This window comes from Spea bombifrons, chromosome 3, assembly GCF_027358695.1.
Source record: "Spea bombifrons isolate aSpeBom1 chromosome 3, aSpeBom1.2.pri, whole genome shotgun sequence".
Classification (NCBI taxonomy): Eukaryota; Metazoa; Chordata; class Amphibia; order Anura; family Pelobatidae; genus Spea; species Spea bombifrons.
The window spans coordinates 6,697,630-6,716,805 of record NC_071089.1 but is presented as its reverse complement, the minus strand read 5'-3'; the positions used below and the strand labels follow the sequence as shown (position 1 = coordinate 6,716,805).

At 40.9% G+C, this 19,176-nt stretch overlaps 1 protein-coding gene across 1 annotated transcript in view; it reads right to left on the bottom strand.

Moving 5' to 3' along the window:
• Positions 1–15,698: 15,698 nt before the first annotated feature.
• The window catches only part of SUSD4 (sushi domain containing 4), a 61,446-nt gene continuing 57,968 nt past the window's right edge, over positions 15,699–19,176 (bottom strand). The window contains exon 9 of the mRNA XM_053460022.1: positions 15,699–15,869. Coding sequence (XP_053315997.1) covers positions 15,832–15,869 — 38 coding nt within the window. The 3' untranslated portion in view covers positions 15,699–15,831. The remainder of the gene's footprint in view (positions 15,870–19,176) is intronic.

Below are 19,176 nucleotides of genomic sequence, written 5' to 3'. Positions count from 1 at the left end.
TGGCGCCAACCCAGTATGGGGTGTGTGGTTATAAATGGTGCCAATTCATGAAACCAACTATTCACCAGCAACTCCACTGGACAAACATTCAATATAAAGTGAACTTATTCCGCTGTATATCTTATGTGCTAGAGTGAAATCCTATATATCGGTAAACCTTCAGAAGGGACATTTCAGAACATATTATTTCTAGACATCTGTTTCTAGACGTGACAAAACACAATGACATAAACCGCATTGTTTAGAATCAATGATTTATCACTTAGTCCCAGAAAAAGGAACCTAAACGGCAAAACTTTTACGAGGGGAATCCTTGTGGATCTATAAAATGGAAAAAATTGCTTTTACGTGGCTTTAACAAGGAATTTTATTGTTCGTCTTATATTGTCTGTTAACGCATGTAATGACTTACAAAATACTATTTTTTTTGTTCATTTTATAGCATGTCCCCACTACATTCATTCATGAGGCCTTCAAACCTCTGGATTGTCAGGTACATCAACAATGCATTCATTCATTCATTCATTCGTTTTTAATTCCTTTACTAATAACTAAACTCAATTCAATAAAATGTTATAACCTAGATTTTGAAACAAACCGAAACAAACTCACAACGATAAATAAAAGTGAAGTTCTCGTGACAGCAGATTCCTGGGAATCCACCCTGTAGTGAGGTTGTTAGGATCAGTTATTGCAGGGGTCCTCCAGCTGCGGCCCTCCAGCTGCTGCAGTACTACATCTCCCATAATGCTCTTTCAGCTAGGGACCTGGCAGAGGAGGATGGGAGATGTAGTCCTGCAGCAGCTGGAGGGACATATTTTCCCGAGTCAGCTAAACATATTTAACTGAGACTTTCTAGAGGTAGGACTGCAATTAACACTTTCTAACAGTGATTTTATCAGTGGAACGTATTTATATGTAACGGGGGGGGGGGCAATTGAGTACGGCAGCTCCTCTACATACACTATTCCTAGGGGTCCAAGTGGTTAGCAGTGGTTTGCTGGTATAGATCTCACTTCACTTATACAGAGTGGGCAGAAGGCCAAATCTCCCAGCTCCATGCCCACGCGGCAAGCAGCAGGGGAGGCTAGAATTCTTCCATGGCACAGGGTCCATGGCATAGGGTCCATGGCATAGGGTCTCAGCTGCCACCCCTTATGCAGAACAGAACTTTTACTAAGACTCATTGAGAAGTGTTAATTGTGGCTGCACCCTCCATGCCCAAGCGTTTACAATGCATACGACAGCTCCGAGGTCCCTTTAAACTCTCATAGTCTCTGCCTTGCTAATATGTGGAGGGATTCTGCAAAAACCCCATATGCATTTGCCCTATTTACCTACCCCCCTATTTACCGAGCAGGCGATCGGCTAAACACATCTCCACACGGATCATATACTCACCCCCAGCACTGGCTCGACGAACGCGCCGGGCGAAGGTCTCTGCGCAGACAACTTTCTCGTCACTAATTTGCTCCTTGGATAAGTTGACAAAATGCGTGCCTACCTCCCCGAGTCCTTCATGGTCTTTTATAAAGGAGCCTGAATGTCGCAGTCCTATTCAGGTCCTTTGTTTTTGTTTTGGGAGATGTTTCTGGTGCCTCCCTGGTGTGTCAGGCGCGGGATTCCGACGACTTCCGACCCCCTCGAAATGTAACTAAATAAAAAAAAAAGGGAAATGTCAGCTAAACACTCGGCTTCATTGAGTCCGATCTAACGCCGCAGACCTCAGCTCCCAATGCTTTTGTTACAAATCCCCAAACTCTGACGCAGGTAACCGTCGGGTACGGCGGCACAAAAAGGCCAAACATAAAGCAGAATACAACCAGGTAAAATGTCACCCAGCGCTGGCTCATTAAGCCTTTAATACAGTCGCCATTTAACCCTTCATGTTCAGCTACCTGTTTGCCAAACTCATTTACTTACAGGGGGGGCGGTTTATTTTACTTAGCGTATGGGCATATCTGCCGGCTTTTCAGTCCTTCTTTGGGACACAAATCCATCCCAAGTCTTTTTCCTCCTTACAGTCCCCTCTTTTGTCTTTGATTATTGGGTTTGAGTGACGCAAGAAAAGCCCAACCGCTAAGGAGCTGCAGCTTCTCCTTAAGGCATGTCATTTTTTTTAATCTTATTAAATGATGTCTATGAAAGTACGCAGCGTACGCTAATATAAATTCGTCTTTTCCGAGGCTTTCTGGGACACTTAACCGCCCCTTAAAGAATAACTGAACCACGCAGTAACTCCGTGTAGGACATAAAGAATAAAGCCTCTGTGTGCGGGACGGAACATCAGATGTCCGAGGCCGGTGAATCCACCCAAATTATAAACTTGGAAAGGCTATTTACAAGCGCTGACGCATACCTGTACCACCCATCCCCCACACAGAAACAGAAAATCAATAAAAACTACAGCACGGCTGTAAATCTGATTAAAATGTGTTATTTCCATACAATAGGCGGCCTCAATATACCCCAGACTGCGGGTTCATTCATACAGGCATCCGGAGAACGGCCATCCCTACCACTGCTGGTCTAGATCTATGATAATAATAACCCCGTCTGGATGATGGGAATGCTAGTCTATCAAAATATAAAAGATGTAAGTAACTGTCCCAAAACGACAGAGCTTTTACATATTACACATTGCGAATATTCCACATGGAAGCCGGCGCCAGAATACATGGAGCGGAGCTGCGGAATATGCTGGCGCGATATAAAACAAATAATAAAATGTAAAAGATTTATAAGAGAATGCAAGGCAGAATTTATTGTCCTTTTTTTTATTAGTACATTTATTTGCGCCAGGCTTGTAAAAAAAGAGGGTTCAGGTGAACAATACCTTAAATGCTTTCTTTAACCATTTGAGTAAAAGAAAATTATTTAAAAAAAAGACTATTACTGATTTCCATGATGCAAACACACAAAGTAATACTAATCTTAAAAAGACGATATTCGTAATAAAGGGGGTTATTCCGTGTATTTTCTCAAAGTTATAGTATGAGCTTCCGTTCTTATATTTCATCTTCAATTTAATTGCAAATATACGTAACCGTGACGATTATTTCAGGGCCCCCGATGTCTGAGTGGGAACTTTTAACTTTTAAGTAGGATCCTCCTTATTTTTGTTTCTGTAAAATCCCAATTATTTGATGCACTTATTTTCATGTCTTGTTTATCTTCTGTTCAGTGCTGAATATACTAAAAACCTACTGAAAATACTAAAAACCTACTGAAAATACTAAAAACCTGTATATCAATCAATAATAATAATAATTTAATGGTAGGAGCGCCAACAATATTCCAGCGTTAACCATAAAAACTAAATTCCTACATTGTATACATTGCGGTGACGGCGTGGAAAGTCATATATATATATATATAATACATATATACATACATATATATACATATATATATAGTACATACTGGTTATATATATATATACACACATATATCTTATCTATACAGCACCAAAAATTTACAATTTAATGTGTTTCTTACAGTCCATACATTTAAAGGGTCTACGAAAACTACAATTGGGAGACTAACCGATATATTAGCTAGAGGGCCCGGCTCATAAGCTTTTATAATACCTCATTATAAGACGACCCCCCCAAATTTTAATATTGATTTAAGAAAAAAAGAAAAAGGCTGAATATAAGACGACCCTATAGGAAAAATGTTTTGCTAGTAAATATTAATTCACATTGATTTCACATTAATTCACATAATTTTTTTCATATTGAATAAAAACTATGATTAAGAAAAATGCTATTTTATTTCCTTTTATTTGCCAACTTGCCCCCCCCCAGTTATGCACATCTTCCCCCAGTTATCCCTTATACCCCCTATATACTACTCTGCCCTCCCAGACGTACCAGTGCATCCCTAGACCCCCCCCCCATGCTCCAGTAAGGGCCGGGAGTGGACGTCTGCGTGATGAACGTAGACAACATCTGCTGCTGCCTGGCACTTTCGCCGGGGCTTCTATGATGGAGTGCGGAAGGTCATCGCAGACGTCCACCGGATCTTAGTCTCTATTTGAGGTTGGATTATAAGACGATCTCGAATATAAGACTCTGCTCTGCAAAAAACTCTCATCTTATATTCGAGCAAACACGGTATATACTACCTTTACAAACATCACTCCGCGTACCGCTACGTCCAGACCCTCCCCGGACAATTCTTTACATTTTTCTGTCATTCATATTTTTTTTGCCGGGAACTCATCAAGTGACGGAAAACCGTGGAAATTAACCCATCGCAGGAAAGAATGAAGTCACACGTCTGCTAATGCTTATTTGCTTAACACTCCAGGGAAAAGAATGAATGTTTGCTTTGGGGCCCAAACCTAAAACTAAGACTTAAGGTATATAATCTCATTATCATGGCAAGTATTGAGTGTTCTCTGCCAAACTAAAGATTAACCCCTTAAGGACAACCGGTGGTCCTTAAACCCATTAACGTCAATGCGTTGTGAGCCCGTATATGTATGGGCTTTGCCAGAAAGGGGTTAACCTTTACTTTTTTCTGTATACCAGTGGGATTTGTACAACACAAACTCATCAGTCTGTGCCTTGATCAAAAAAACCCCCCAAAAAACTGATAATAAAGATAATTTAAATATAATACAGGCGCATTCCGTGTCCGGAGCCAGCGGGTAATGTGTGTCTATTCTATCACAACGATCACAAACATATAAACTCCGAGCACAATACAGAAATCAAACATTTGCCTGAAATCCCACGCTTTCAAGTAGTTTCATAGTAATTATTCATGAATAAATTGATGAGAATGGGACAGTATTCTATTCAGTCTCTCTCTTATTTCAGTCTTAAAAGCAATATGTGATTTCTATTTCAGTGTTAATCTTTTTTTTTCCAGAATGAGCCCACTTTATTATGCATTAAAATTATAAATATAACTATATATATATATGTAGTAGGGCCGGAAATACAAAAAACCTACTGGAATGAATAAAAATGTATTTAGGTAGAATGAATGAAAATAATTCATAGCAATTGAGAGCATCAGACCCAATCGTCCCCATCTACTCAATTTTTTCCTGCTGTAAAGACTCGAACCTTAATCAGCCGTTGGTCTCGTCTTAGATTCACGAGCCATACGTCTATCCCATGTATGTTTGAATTCCTGTACTATTAGCCTCTACCGTTTCTGCTGGGAGGCTGTTCCACTTATCTACCACCCACCTAGTATAGTAAACTTCATACATCTCAGCCTTTAGTTTATAGATTACGACATTTTTCTCTCGTCTCCTGACGGTGTATCCTGCCAAACACTCACCCAAGCAGAAGACAAAACCCTCGTAGGTCGAGCTGATATCCTGCCGAGCCGTTCGGCAAGAAGGACGCGGAGAACCAGGAGGCGTCCACTGCGTCAACATATCAATACAAAAAGTATGGAAGAACCGATTCCCTGGCCCCCGACTGGGAGGCACGTTCTCCGAGAATTTCATGCAGACGTGCACAGCACCGTACATACCTTCGGGTTTAACACGCAGATACCGCGCGCGGTGAACCGTGACAGCTCTCTCTCTGCGGAGCAGAAGTCCCAACTCTCGCCATATCCGTTTCTATCCGGTTAGATGAGTAGGGGGGGGGTGTGTGTCGAAATCTATCGCCCAAACTGTTAAGTGTCGTGAAAGACTCCTTGTATCGGAGTTCCTCCCCATGAAGGAATTATATTCGCTCTCCTCCCTTCCAGGAATGAATTCCTCCCCGTTTCCTGGCAGGGAGAGCGGCCGGCGTGTCGACGAGTTCGCTAGGAGCCTTTTTTACAGACCTGCCATGCGGAGAAGAGATCCAGAATCGCAGAATCAGAAAGAAAAACGCGTCAGTTTCCTTTTTTCTAAATATCCCCCCCCGCCGAAGTCCGATGGAATTATTCCGCCCCAATCCAGCCTTCTCCCCCCACCACCTGCCCAAAGAAAAAAAAATATCCAGCATCGGATAACTTAACCTTTTTTCCCCCCCGACGACGAGAAGTTTGCTCCGGATAAACAAAAAAATGCCCAGATTACTAAAAGAATAGACAATAAGCTATTGTTACCGGATGGCTATAATTTATGCGATCCGCATTTCCCCTTAGGTTATCTCCATTAGAGGACAATCGGGACGATGGAATGGAACGGTACAGCGCTGACCTCGTTAAGTTATCACAATGTGTCGCGTTTGTGTAGAATTTCGCTGCGTCGCTTTAATGACAGACAATATCTTGCGGAGTTGGGTAATGACGTCTAAATGGCCGAGGAGAATATATTAAACTTCTCCATGGGGACCGAGGCTAAACGACAGAGATCGGTCACTAATACTCCATAACCGGTCTAACGGACGCGTAGAAGGCCGGAGCGGAGGTCAGCGGCTGTCTCTGCGCTGAAACGCACTCTGCTCGTTGGGAGGACTGTGTGCGGGAACAGGCGGCTCCGGAGAACCCCTGCTAAGGCCTTGGGCGCTTACATCATAGAGACTGGTACAATATGGCCATTAAATATAAAAAATAACCAGCCAGACACAGAGCCGGGGTGAAAACGGTCACAATGTATTGAACAATGTGAATTTATTTCAAGGCCAGCTGTAATAAACATACAAATAAACTGTTGAAACATTTTAGATTAAACCGATGTGATCTTGATGACTGTCTGGGGTCTACGAGATTACTGACATCGCCACCGCCATGACTTCCCCTTAATTCCGCGGACGCCGGCCCTCAGGGACCCCCTGCCAGCACTGATAGCACTTGGAACCAGGTATATCTGGGGGGGGGGACACCCCTTCTCCTGAAACTATTACTTTGTATCCTAATGATTTCCCATCCACTCCAGCAGCTCCCGGGCTGTAAAACATAATACTCGGCAAGATCTAACTACCCCGAAACATTAAATGTACCCGACGTTAATAGATTGCGAATGTATATACATATATATTTATATATATATAGTGAAAGTGTATCAGTGAAGACATTATGAATCAAGTGCTAAAATCCTTTTAAATGATGTCCTAGTGAGAGGGAAATATAGCAGATTTAATTGTTTTCATTCCATGGATTCCAAAAAAGGCAACATCAGGAAAAGAGCAACGGCGCGGTATCTAAAGTAGAATAATACGATTAAAATCCAATGCCCTTACGGGCCGCTGAGCACATTGTCCAGAATGGGCAGGTAGGCGAAGAGAAAAGTCATCCCCTGGCAGCTCAGGAGATTTCATAAGGCGCCAAATCTCTCTAAAGTGCTTTTTCTGGAAAGTGTCTTCTGCGTAAAATGCTCAATTTCATAAAAAGGAATCCAAATCCCAATGGGGATAATTTAAGGGAATCTCCCCACCAGGTCAATGAATTTGGTCATTTTATGCAGCTTACTTGAATGTACATCCCCATCCCTCTAGATTGTAAGCTTGTGAGCCGAGTCCTCTTTTTGTCCTGGTTTTGTCAGAGCCTTTGAATGTATGTGTGGTACGAAAAACACTGCAGGAAATGCTGACGCGATAAAAAAAAGGAGAAAAAAACATAATAGTCTCACCACAAAAGCAATGGAAAACGTATTTACATTACAAGTGGCTTTGACCATTAAATGTTTTTAGGTTTCTAAGCCGATTTTGATAGATCAAAACAAACGGGATAAGTGATAAATCGGGAAATTCACTTTATGAGTTAAACAATTCTAGATAAATACCTCTGCCAAGTACGTTGTATAATATTGGGATGTAGGAGGACAGGACGTAAGAGGTTAAATGCATTGGGTGAGATAAGCTGGATGCCTGGCAGACCCCTTCAGAAGCTACAATAAACAATGTAAAGAATGCATAGGTTAATATTTAGCAGGCTTAAACTGGTTTTAACCCCTTCATGACAAAGCCCCTACATGTACGGGCTCACACTGCATTGTTTTTAAAGGCTTTAAGGTCAACCTGTGGTCCTTAAGGGGTTAAGGCACCGGAACCATAGAGTGGGCTAGGGTACAACTTCAGGGCAAAAAGGTATATACTTATTACTCTTCAAACAGCAGATCTGACCTTTAGAACAACTTCTAAAGGCGTATAACGGTATAAGGCATCTCTCGTATGTGATTTTGTAAAGTTTGTCAGAAGTACTTGCTTTCGGCAGCTGCCGTGTATGACGAATAAACATCTTCTGATTATCACAGCAGCCTCACAAGAAGTTTCTTGATAAATTACCTTTTATATATTTAAACGCTGTACCCTTTCAGGAATAGATTAGAAAATTGCTTAAAGGCAAAGTATCATGTTCTTTGAACATTAAATAGTGTTTTGTACAGTACTGGAGATTGGATTTAGGAAAACCTGGTTTTAATCTCATTTTGCTCCAATAAACTCCCTTTATCTGCAGACCTGGAGGCTGCCATTGTTGTCAGTCATGTGATATTTTGGGTGACTTTCCCTGCACAGACACCACACTGAGCTGATGCTTTATGGCAATGCTAATGAAGTTTTGCTTATTTCATTCATTTTTTATTCATTCATTGTTAGTTTATTATGTTGTTCATGAATAAAGGGTTCCAGTTTATGAAGTCTCTGCGTGGGATTCATGGATCTTGCCTGCCACCTGCTGTTCATTGCCTGTCACTACATATAATCCATTAGGTTTGAAATAGGCATTCTTTTTCACTGACCTCTGATCTCTGTTACAAATGGTTTTTTAAAGGCTGGCTATATGGGCACAGATTTTTTTCTGTGCATAGATCCCAGGGTCCATACTTTGCCCCAAATCCCCAGAGTATTCAGCAGCTGCCTGGCTGCCCCATAGTTTGAGCAACCGGCAGCATTCTGGAATCATTGGCCCTGTTTGTAGAATTCCATTTATTACCATACATATTCAAATGCTCCCAGGTTTCATAAAAGTCACCCCATCATTAATACAATAACAGAGGGAAAATATATCGTTGCGTGTCATTTAGTATCCACCTGCATTTTAAAAGTATCATCGTAATCCAAAGAGAGGCATGTTCATCGAGCTCGCTGCTTATATATGCTGAGACATAAAATATATATTGTTTGTTTTTTTCAGCACAAATTAGTATGAAAAATATCTAAAAATGTGGGGAAAATTAGGGAAAAAAGGCACAATTTTCAGTTTCACCTAAAAAAACTATATATAGACAGTGCAAATGGGAAATAAAACTCCAAAAATGTATTTAGGTATTTAGCCTGTTTTTGGAAACACCTCATGTGCCTGGTATTTTCATTTATTTGGGCAGTTAATTAAAGGGTTAAATATGAATGACACACACATCACTGTTTCTAAACAAGATTTTTTTTAAATAGCGGCCAGAAAAAGAAAAACTGCTGAGCAAAAGTATAGATTTTTTTAAAGTTGACGTCCCAAAGTATTTTACTAGGGGCATTTTAACACTTTTTATTTAACCATTTTAGTGCTAATCTGTCTTAAACGTTGCAGTAAAATTTCATTTTTTTATTTTTAACAAACCCATTCTATCAAAACACAGTATTTCAGTATTTTTCCTGGGTACATGAAGTTACTAAAACAACTTGTGATTTATATTCAGAAACAACCCCCGAGTACAGGAATACCCCATATACACGGGTAGGGCATGTCTCTCCGGCACTGCGGGTTCAAAATTAGAACATGCGCATTACAGTTTTCAAACATGGAATTTTGACAGATCAGCGTCTTCCAAATTTTGTCTAACAAAAAAAAGGAAACATTTTTCACATCCATTTTGCAGTTTCACCAAAAAAGTCAGTAGCCAATGGTCACATAGCATTTTATTAGGTTAAATATATATTGTATTTTTATATGTATAGCTGTCAGATCATTTGTAAGTGACAGGTTTAGGCCGCTGACATTGATCAGAAAGACCGATCAATAATCAGTGACCTAAAACGTAACTGACAAGTGATCAGGTAATAATTATGTATTATATTTTTTATTAATCATTTTTTTTTATTATTATTATTACATTAGAAGACCCCTCTCTCTTTCTAGGGCAGGGTCATCCAGGGGCTCCCATAATGATCAGATCACTCCTATTGGCCAGAAGTGATCTGATCATCAGCCCGCTTTTGATTGGTGCTGCAGCAGCTTGAACTCGAAAAGGGTTACAAAGTAATCGCAAAGAGTTTACAAATGAATCAGTCTGCAGTCGGACAAACAGAAAGATTTAGTACTGTGGCTGCTCTCCGAGAAGTTGGTGTCCAGCCAAGATGACTCCACGGTCACTACGCAGAATGCTCAATGAGGTAATAAAAGAAAAAACATTGGCCAGGCACGGAGTCCATGGCAGGACCCCACGGAGGAAGCCGCTGCTCTTCAATTTAACGTTGTTGAGCTTAATCCCACAAAAAAAACATTTCCACCGCATTTCAGCCCCAAAAGGACCGTCTGACATCATGTCAGTGATCCTCTCGGTAACACCGGTGAGAGTGTGGACATGGACCAGGCTGGAGATCGCTCTGTTATGCTGATTGACTTAGAATAACGGACTGGAAGCTTTAAAAGGAGTGTGGTTCTTGACATCATTGTTCTTCCTCTGTTAACCATGGTTACCTGCAAGGAAACACATACTTTTATCATTGCTTTGCACAAAAAGGGCTTCACAGGCAAGGAAATTGCTGCTCGTGAGATTGCACCTAAATCAACCATTTATCGGATCATCAAGAACTTCAAGGAGAATCTTCCGCAAAGTCCTCCTGGTGGTCATTCTTGATCTGGAGTCGTCCATAGGTCCAGCAGAGAAAATGTTGGTGCCCATAAGGTCCTCTTAAACTTCTGATCTGCAAAACAGCCAAGGAGTTACTTAAATAGTCATGTAATGATCCTAATCCCCCTCCAAATCTGCCTAAACTTCTCATAGTGTGTGCTGGCCCTTTTGTTCAGGCTACCCAAAGGTATGCTTGGCTAAGACAGGAGCCATTAGGGGGGATCTGGGTGCCAAGCACCTAACTATCATTCACTCGCTACATTCTAAACTGCAGGGATCACAGTTATTAGCCAATATCACACACAATGCTTAATATCAGTCCATACAGTAGACAAAATGGGATAATGCTATTAATCATGTAGTATAACCCAATCAAAAGCATATAATGGGGGTTTTGGAGCCCGCTTGTCACGTCTCACTTGTTTCCAGAGTCTTTCTGTAAGGCTCGGTACCTTTTGGCGGCTTGGTCTCATGCATTGATTTAATCCTTTAATCCCTCATCATCCCGTTTAATCCTTCTGCTGCTCAATTTAATGAAACAAGGTATGCTTTCGAATACATTATCTCAGCAAGAAGGAGGCAGATACCTGTTGCCATATTTTAGCACGAGTTATTTATATTTTAGAAAATAAAGATTGTTGGGGCCAAACAGCTCACACGATTATTGTATTAACGTAATAATTAAAATCACACAGCCGACATGTATTTACACTTACTGTACTGTCTCTTCTGGTTGAAGTGAAAATCAATAACAGCCCCAATGATGTAGAAGTTGTAGAGAAATGCATATGGAAAATATACTCATATTGAATATTTCCTGGCCTTTTCAAAAATGCAAACTTGTGAATCAATATCTTTCGCCAGCTTCACAAGATCAGGAAAGGCTTGCCTGCCAAAAACTCATCTGGCATGAAGCCACAGACACTCAGATCTTCAAATCATTTTAGGCTTAGTGAAAGGTTTGGCAGATTCTATGAAGTCCCATTCAGATTCTACGAAGGTCAAAATAGCTAATATTGCCCAATCTTTGGCTTCTAACGGATAAATCTCTGGTGCTTTCAGGTGCCTCCTCAGACTTGGCATTTCTATTAAAAGCGCAGTCTCGGATATGTCGTCATAGAAAATGTTCAGTTCTGGTGGTTTATATATTCTATTTCTTACCTCAAAGTCATTGTGGGTAGGGATCCCGGACAGACAGAGACACATACGTGGGGACAGGGAACTGGTGAGAGGGCAGCAGGGTAATTTAGGCACCGGAGAGGAGCGGCTGGTCGCAGCTTGATGTACTTGGGCGACCTTGGGTGGTTAGGAGAAAAGGCTGTTTTATTGAACCATAATATTTTTTTTTTAGTGTCTGCGCACACGTGGAGCGAAGCATTTCAGTAGGTGATGAGTAAGGTAGAACTTATTTTAGTGAGTGAGTGGATCCATCTTCAATGCTTAGTAAAGCAAAATGGTAGAACATGGCAGAGCCCTGATAAAGGAAGGCTCTTGGCTACATTATTTGATTAGGTATAATTAGATCATTCTGTCGATGGATTAAAATATGGTTGGTTTGGTATAAAACAAATACCTAACTCCATAAGGGCCTTTCTGCCCCCACACGGATCATTAGATACCCTTCAATCAGAGCAAACTAAAATATCAGCGTGTGTTACATTCATGTTTGAAACTAAAAGTTACTCCCCCTCATCGGCTGCCGCTGATGCCTTTTTTAAATCTTCGTCTTTCTTCGGTCCTCTTTCTTTCCTCTTCTTTCTATGTGACCTCCCCTCCAAACGAAAAAGTAGAGGGGGAGCTTGGACCTCCGATTCCGGGACGGTGGCCTGGAAGGAGAAAAGCAAGCTCTGCCAATGTGGGTGATAAAAACAAAACAGGTGTTACCCCTGTTGATGATGTCACACGGTGCACTCCGCACCCCCCCCAAGTGATAACACTACTATAACGTTGCTGTTTCATATGCACGAGTATGAAAGAGCAGGCGAGAACGGGCTTTAGAGGAATGACAAGTGTTTTTAGGTTATTTTTTCAATAAAGGTTTAAAGACAAGTTTCTTAAAATTCTCTCTGCATGATGCAGAAATTATTTGGTGATATTTTAAGAGGCCCTCTAGGTGGAGCAGCGCCTTTAATGCAACCATATATAAATTACGCTTTAGACTAGGATTTTCTAGTTCTCACTGATGTCCAAATCTCTTGAAAAAATGAGCAGCCGCTTAATAAAACTCCTTTTTTTTGTGGAGAGATAAGAACCGATACATAATATGGGGTGTTCTGACATTTTTCATGCAACCATTAGGTAAAAATAAACAGGGACTCTCTATAAAGATTTAATACGTCTTTTATAAATACGAGGGACACGCTTTAACAAAAGGCTGTAGTATTCCATCCAAGTATTCGGACGGCCGTGATGGAGTAGAGTTTATCCCGGAACCTATAAATCTTTATCTTTTAGGACATCTGAAATCTTTCCTTTTTCTAGAAATGGATTTAATACCTTTGATATACATAATTTCATCCGTGTTACTCCATTGTTGTAAGACTTCCTTTTTATAATCTTCCAAATTTTAAGCAATGCCTGGACCACAGAATTAGGAGACGGTACTGACTAAATTGTAGCTTTTCCCCTGGCTAATGGCCCGGCCAGAAAGCTGTTTTTCCAGTCAAAACACTAAGAACTTTTAAACACTAAATCCGGCAGCTCTGTTCTTTCCACTTCCACCCAGGATCACGGTTGCTCAAAATGAGACAGCCTGTTTTAGTAAGCCTTGTATATAACGCTCAGAGATTAATTACACCAGACAAAGCTGTACTAATTGGACTTTGTTAACCCCTTAGTCACAGGGAAACACTGCCCTTTCCAATCTACTAATGTAAAAGCCCGCATTCATCCTGTCACAGTACTTATTGACGCTTAATATTTATAGCAGTGACCAAAATTATACAGTGACGTGTTTTTTTTTTTTTGGAAGCCCGAGGTGCGTGCCGTGCGTGCCGCATTCTGTGCACAAGGCAGCAGAAGCCAGACTACGATACCGAGTTCCCTCACGGAGAACTCGGACAAATTCCAACCCCCCCATGGGAGGGTCGGATCTTGAGTCTCACCCCGAAGAGTGAGACTCCTTGCTGGCCTTCTTGAAGAGAGGAAGGGGCCAGAAGGCTCCAATCCTCCTCCAGCAAAGTCCAGACTTCACTGCCTCCTAAAAAGAAAAACAGTGTCCAAAACGTGGTTACAAAACGTGTGCCGTAGAGTAGTGGGGGCCGAGCCGTGAATTTCAAAACCGTGAATCAAGGGGAAATAAATTAATAGGCACTCGTGCAAAAACGAAGTGAATTATATAAATTAAAGAAAAATAATTTAAGGGCAGGCCATTTCTGGCCTGCCGGATTCAAAAATAATTCTCATCCCCAAGACCTGATGGTACATGGGGGCGAGTAGTGCTGGAAGGCCGCCAGTGGAAACGTGCGCTCACCGTGTGCAGTGGCGTGCAATACCACACACGGTGACTCCAGCATTTCTGCCAGGGCAATTTCACCTCGGGTTCCATTGCTTTCCCGAACCCTAAGGCCAGAGGATCAGTGTCATCCCTCCCCACCACAAGAGAGACTACACTTGATCTTAGCCAAAAGGCCGAGAGGTGACCAAAATTAGACAGTGACACGATATTAAATATTGTCTTAAAATTATTATCCCTACGCAGAAGCTTGTGGGCCTTTTTGTGTTTCATTGTCACATCATTACATAAGTTATGGTGGGTAAAGGTGATGGAAACCCTTCCACTTAAATTTAAGGGGTAGTAGAAGTATATAAACACTCATCTACAGACACCAGACAAGCCAGAAGGCTTGTTTTTCCCTCAGAAATCTCATGGTGCTTCCACAACCACAAGGGATTCTGGGTAGGCACATGCAAATAAGGTTAACAATTATCACCTTTGCCTCTATATCCACTTTATACATGGATCCCTTGAAAGTAATTGCCCGCATCAGAAATATAAACCATGTTCTTGCACGAGCGCCCTCTAGATGGTGGTAGCCGGAACTGCATGCTGATTTATTTAGAAGTAAATATTGGGTGTAAGAACTCGTTGGAGGAGTAAGGATAGTCACAGGATCAGATGTCTACACATGAGTAATATCTGAGAACAGGTTGCCAGCCTCACTAAAGCGACTGATGTATCCACATTGCTACATGACCCAAAAAGCTTATTACAACTTAGAAGAGGAGGCTGCCAATTATACCTTGCTTAAAAACAGAAATCTTAGAAAGCATGTGGGTGACGGCCAAAACTATTAAAAAACTCAAAACTATCCAAAAAGGATCACAGTTTACATTTTTTCAATACTACTATAACTTTTCACCATTAATCTCCTGGGATGGCTAAGGCACATAGTGTATAAATATTTAGCCTTTAGTGTGGTGCAATACAAGATGATATGCCGAAGCCGACGTGGATTTGCAGATGATACATTATCTACCGGACACACTCCGTTTGTGCGTTTATTGACCTGTACGCTTAACTCTTGCAACATCCGACCCATTCAAAACACAGAACTCCTACAAAAATCAGAGTTTTATCATTTTAACCAGACTGTGATATTTATTTGCAAGGTGGCAACAGCAAATTCAGCAGGATAAATGTATGGCTGGGTTGAAGAGGATCCTACAAGGAAGGCACATATGTAGCTATGGGACAGGTGAGCTATGTAAAAAAAAATGGAGCTAGATTAGTTAAATCCATATTTTGTATTTCTTCTCTTGGCTATTAATAACACAATGATCATTTTCCTAATAAATAGGTTCTTATTGCCTTTATGTCAAAAAAATGAAGAAAAAAATATCTATCTAGACCCAAATCGACCTATATAACTCTATAGTGTTTATAGGATGCTTTCCGTTGTGGGTATTGATGGGCTCTGTTTCTTCCCGATTCCATGGACAGTCATTAGGGTCTTGAAAACAGATCCGCCTGTCATCTGACCCCCCCCCATTTTTCTTGGAATCCTGGTTTTATTGTTAATACATCCAGATGAAATTGTCCTAAAATGTCTGACAGTCACTTCTTCTTTCGATTTACCAAACATGTCCATAAAATAAACAGCAGCTGCTGGTAAACGAATCTCTTTTTTTTTTAATTTGTACTAAAATCCGAGCTGGTCTTCTCCCATTAGTTGAATTTCTGAAAAACAAACACAAAGGGAATAGTGTTATTGTTTTTACATAAAAACTAAAATAGATTTGATACGATTAAAAAGTGTTATCCACCTTTTTTTCTTTTAATTTTATAGTGAATTTAATATGATCAATATCATAAATGTTTACATTACATGTAGAAAACATTACACGTTGAGTGGTAGTGCAGGGGGTCACTGGCTGCCGGTTCTCTACTCTTTTCTGGCCCATGCCAGAGTACCTGCAACTGCCCCCGAGACTGCTTGACCCACCTGTGCCCTCATGAAGTCAAGGTCGAGGAAGTGAGCACCAAGGACTACATTAGCAAGGAGAAAATGGAGGTCAGACCACAACTCCGAAAAGACAACACGGTGAAATCTCTGAGGAGCTGTGGCACCTTCACCTTCAGGTTGGTTCTTCTTACCACCATGGCCATCATCCTGTTCATAAAGAACTATAACCTGGCGTACTGTATCGTGTCTTCCATGGTGCATCCTCCTCTGTTCTCAGTTGAGGGGAACACCATTGTGCGCCTGGTTGCCTTCTTGTTGGCCTTACAGGGACTTGATGCTAACGCTTTTGGAGAATTTCCGGCGTTCATCTGTGTCCATGTCCTTCGTATGCTACATCGTGGATGCCTTCAAATGGCTGTGTGGACTGGCTAAAACGGTTACCATCCTTTGCCTCCTGCCAAAGTATTTACAGAAATATGTCCGAATGTATGTGGAAAATCCCCATCATTAATATGCTACATCAAGTACAAGCTTGAGTTTAACGTGACAGTTGTTTCATGAATTCATAACCTCCAGCAAGAGCATCAAGCCGGTGGAAGTCGGCATCATGCCTGAAGTTCAGAACACACTGAACCCCTATCTGCCTGCCTCTTCGTCTACATCATGGCCCCTCGGTACCACTGGAAGTTGCTAACCATGACATAACCATGTCAACATCCATAACCATGACAACATCTGCATAACACTTTCCTTAATTGAGTTGGACGTGATGAGAGCCAAGCAAGGACACAAAACACTCCTGCCCCTTTGCCCCGAAAGGCCTACAGCCTCGTCCTGCCAGGTTTGCCTCACTTGACCAGTTATGAGGGGAAAAGATTTTCTTTTTGTCTTCTGGAATGTTCTAGTGGTCACATTTCTGATGGTGATGGAGTTCATCATGTGCTAGACATGGTTTGTTACCTGCTGCAAGTGGACGTGGTCGCCAATGAAGTTCTACATGCTGATAAATGTCTCTGGTTATTTCTCTCTTGAATACATGAGCTTTGGTTTCCAAATAAATAGTTTGTTTCTTTTAGGACATTTTCATTATTTCTGCAGGTCTATTGAGTCATTTTCAACATTTAATGTCCCCAGATGTCAGTCACTACTCCAAACTGTGGCGTCCTATCCATTCATACGACAAGCAGATCCAACAGGAACTTTAGGTCATTCTCGCTGACAGAAGATAATCTATACCTCCTGAATAAAGAACTTGACTGCGAAATATAATTTTCAAAGTGAATCACGCTGCAAACTGCAAAATATATCATGGGAAAAATAAAAAACAGTCTCCCATATTGTTAATTTCTTCACTCAGATCCAATGCTCATGTTGTAGTATAAGCTGTATAGTATAGGCTCAGATGTGTATTAGTACTATTTTAATTCTAGTGCATTTTAATGTCCAGAGAGAATGAACAGAGCGATAGAATGAAAAAAAGAAGATGGGGTGCAACCAAAGGGATATTGTTGAATATTGATTAAAAAGTCACATTTTATGAATCTGTACATTTACTCGACCAAGCGTACAGATGGTGTTATTTCCATTTGTAGAAAAATCTTTCTTGGTCTAGAGTTGATATTAGAAGATATATGCTATCTAAGATGACTCCTCATAAAGCAAGAAATGAAAATTGTTTAAGCCAAACTGTGCGATGTTTTTAATGCCTGACATTTCTGTACAAAAAGTGCTCAGATATTTCCAAGAAATTCTGTCCCTGCATTCTATTGACCTCCCAGCCGCTTTCCACGAACCTTCATGGCTCTTAGGGAATACATGAAACACCGAGGCAATGGCAATGGTATATGACCAGCATATCATCATGCATCTTTTGTGCGATTATGTCTTTGTTTTTCCAGAATCATGGGATTCTGGGCAAATCATTAAACCCAGGACATCACCTTTAAAGACCACTTTCTTATGGTCCTTACATTTTGAATAATCAAGCATTCCTTGTTTTTGTAAAATTTGGTTTATTATAACCTAAATGTTTATTGCCCGTTCTCTGTTTTGCTCCTTGGAGAGTTCATATCTCTCTGCAACGTGTCTCCACTGAATGAATAAATATATTTGCATAGAACTTACTAGTAGGCTTCAAACATCAAGATTAAAGGGACGCTTAAGCCATAATATGCACTGTGAGTGTAACGCACACGATAGGTGTGTGATCAGTTTATTTTTTAGTGTGATCTGGTTTGTAAATTTATGGGGGGGGGGATCTGCCAAATGCATTTGTCCTTTTCCCCATCCCCAGCTAAATACCCTTCATGAGATGCATTTGGCCAAATGCGTCTTCTGCTCATGATGGACTCTCCTCCAGTCAGATCTGGTGCTGGCTCTGGTGACCGCTGTATGCAGGAGTCTGTTTGGACCCCAACACACATGAGTAAAGTCTTTCCCGCCGCGGATTAGCTTCGTAAGATGAATTCCTATTAATTTCATTGGTTTCAAGTGCTTTTCTACCACTGATTGACAGCTTAAGCAGCCAATCAGTGGCAAGTAATGTCAGATAATTGAGTAAGAAACATGATTTGGCACCATGGTTGCAAACTCAGCGTCAGGAAGGTTAAATACGTTTTTTGTTGGAAGAATGGGTATTAAAGTAATGCTAGATCATAATCAAGCCAGCGATTATCTCTCATTCAGTGGCTGTCCCAGACAATCAGCCTTTTCCGCTCTGTTCTACCGGAGCCGGCTGTTGTGTATTATGACAGACGCTTGTATAGCGATTATGTGTATAGAGAATATGAGAGTAATTCTTAATGAGTTACCTGAGAAGTATAGTAGGTAGATAAGACATTTGTCTGGTCATATAATAGAAGAAAAGCAATTGACGGCAGGTAACCATCGGTCTGGTCTGTAGAGACTCTGACCCTAATCAGTTTTTTGTTCTGTCAGATTCAGCATAGCTTTAAAACAGTTTTACTCCACGACCTCTTGTTCTAACGTTTCCCCTCTGAAATAAACTTCCCTCTTGTATTTTCTTAAATCCTTTTAAGTCATTAAATGTTTCTATCATATCTCTTCTCTCTCTTCTTTCTC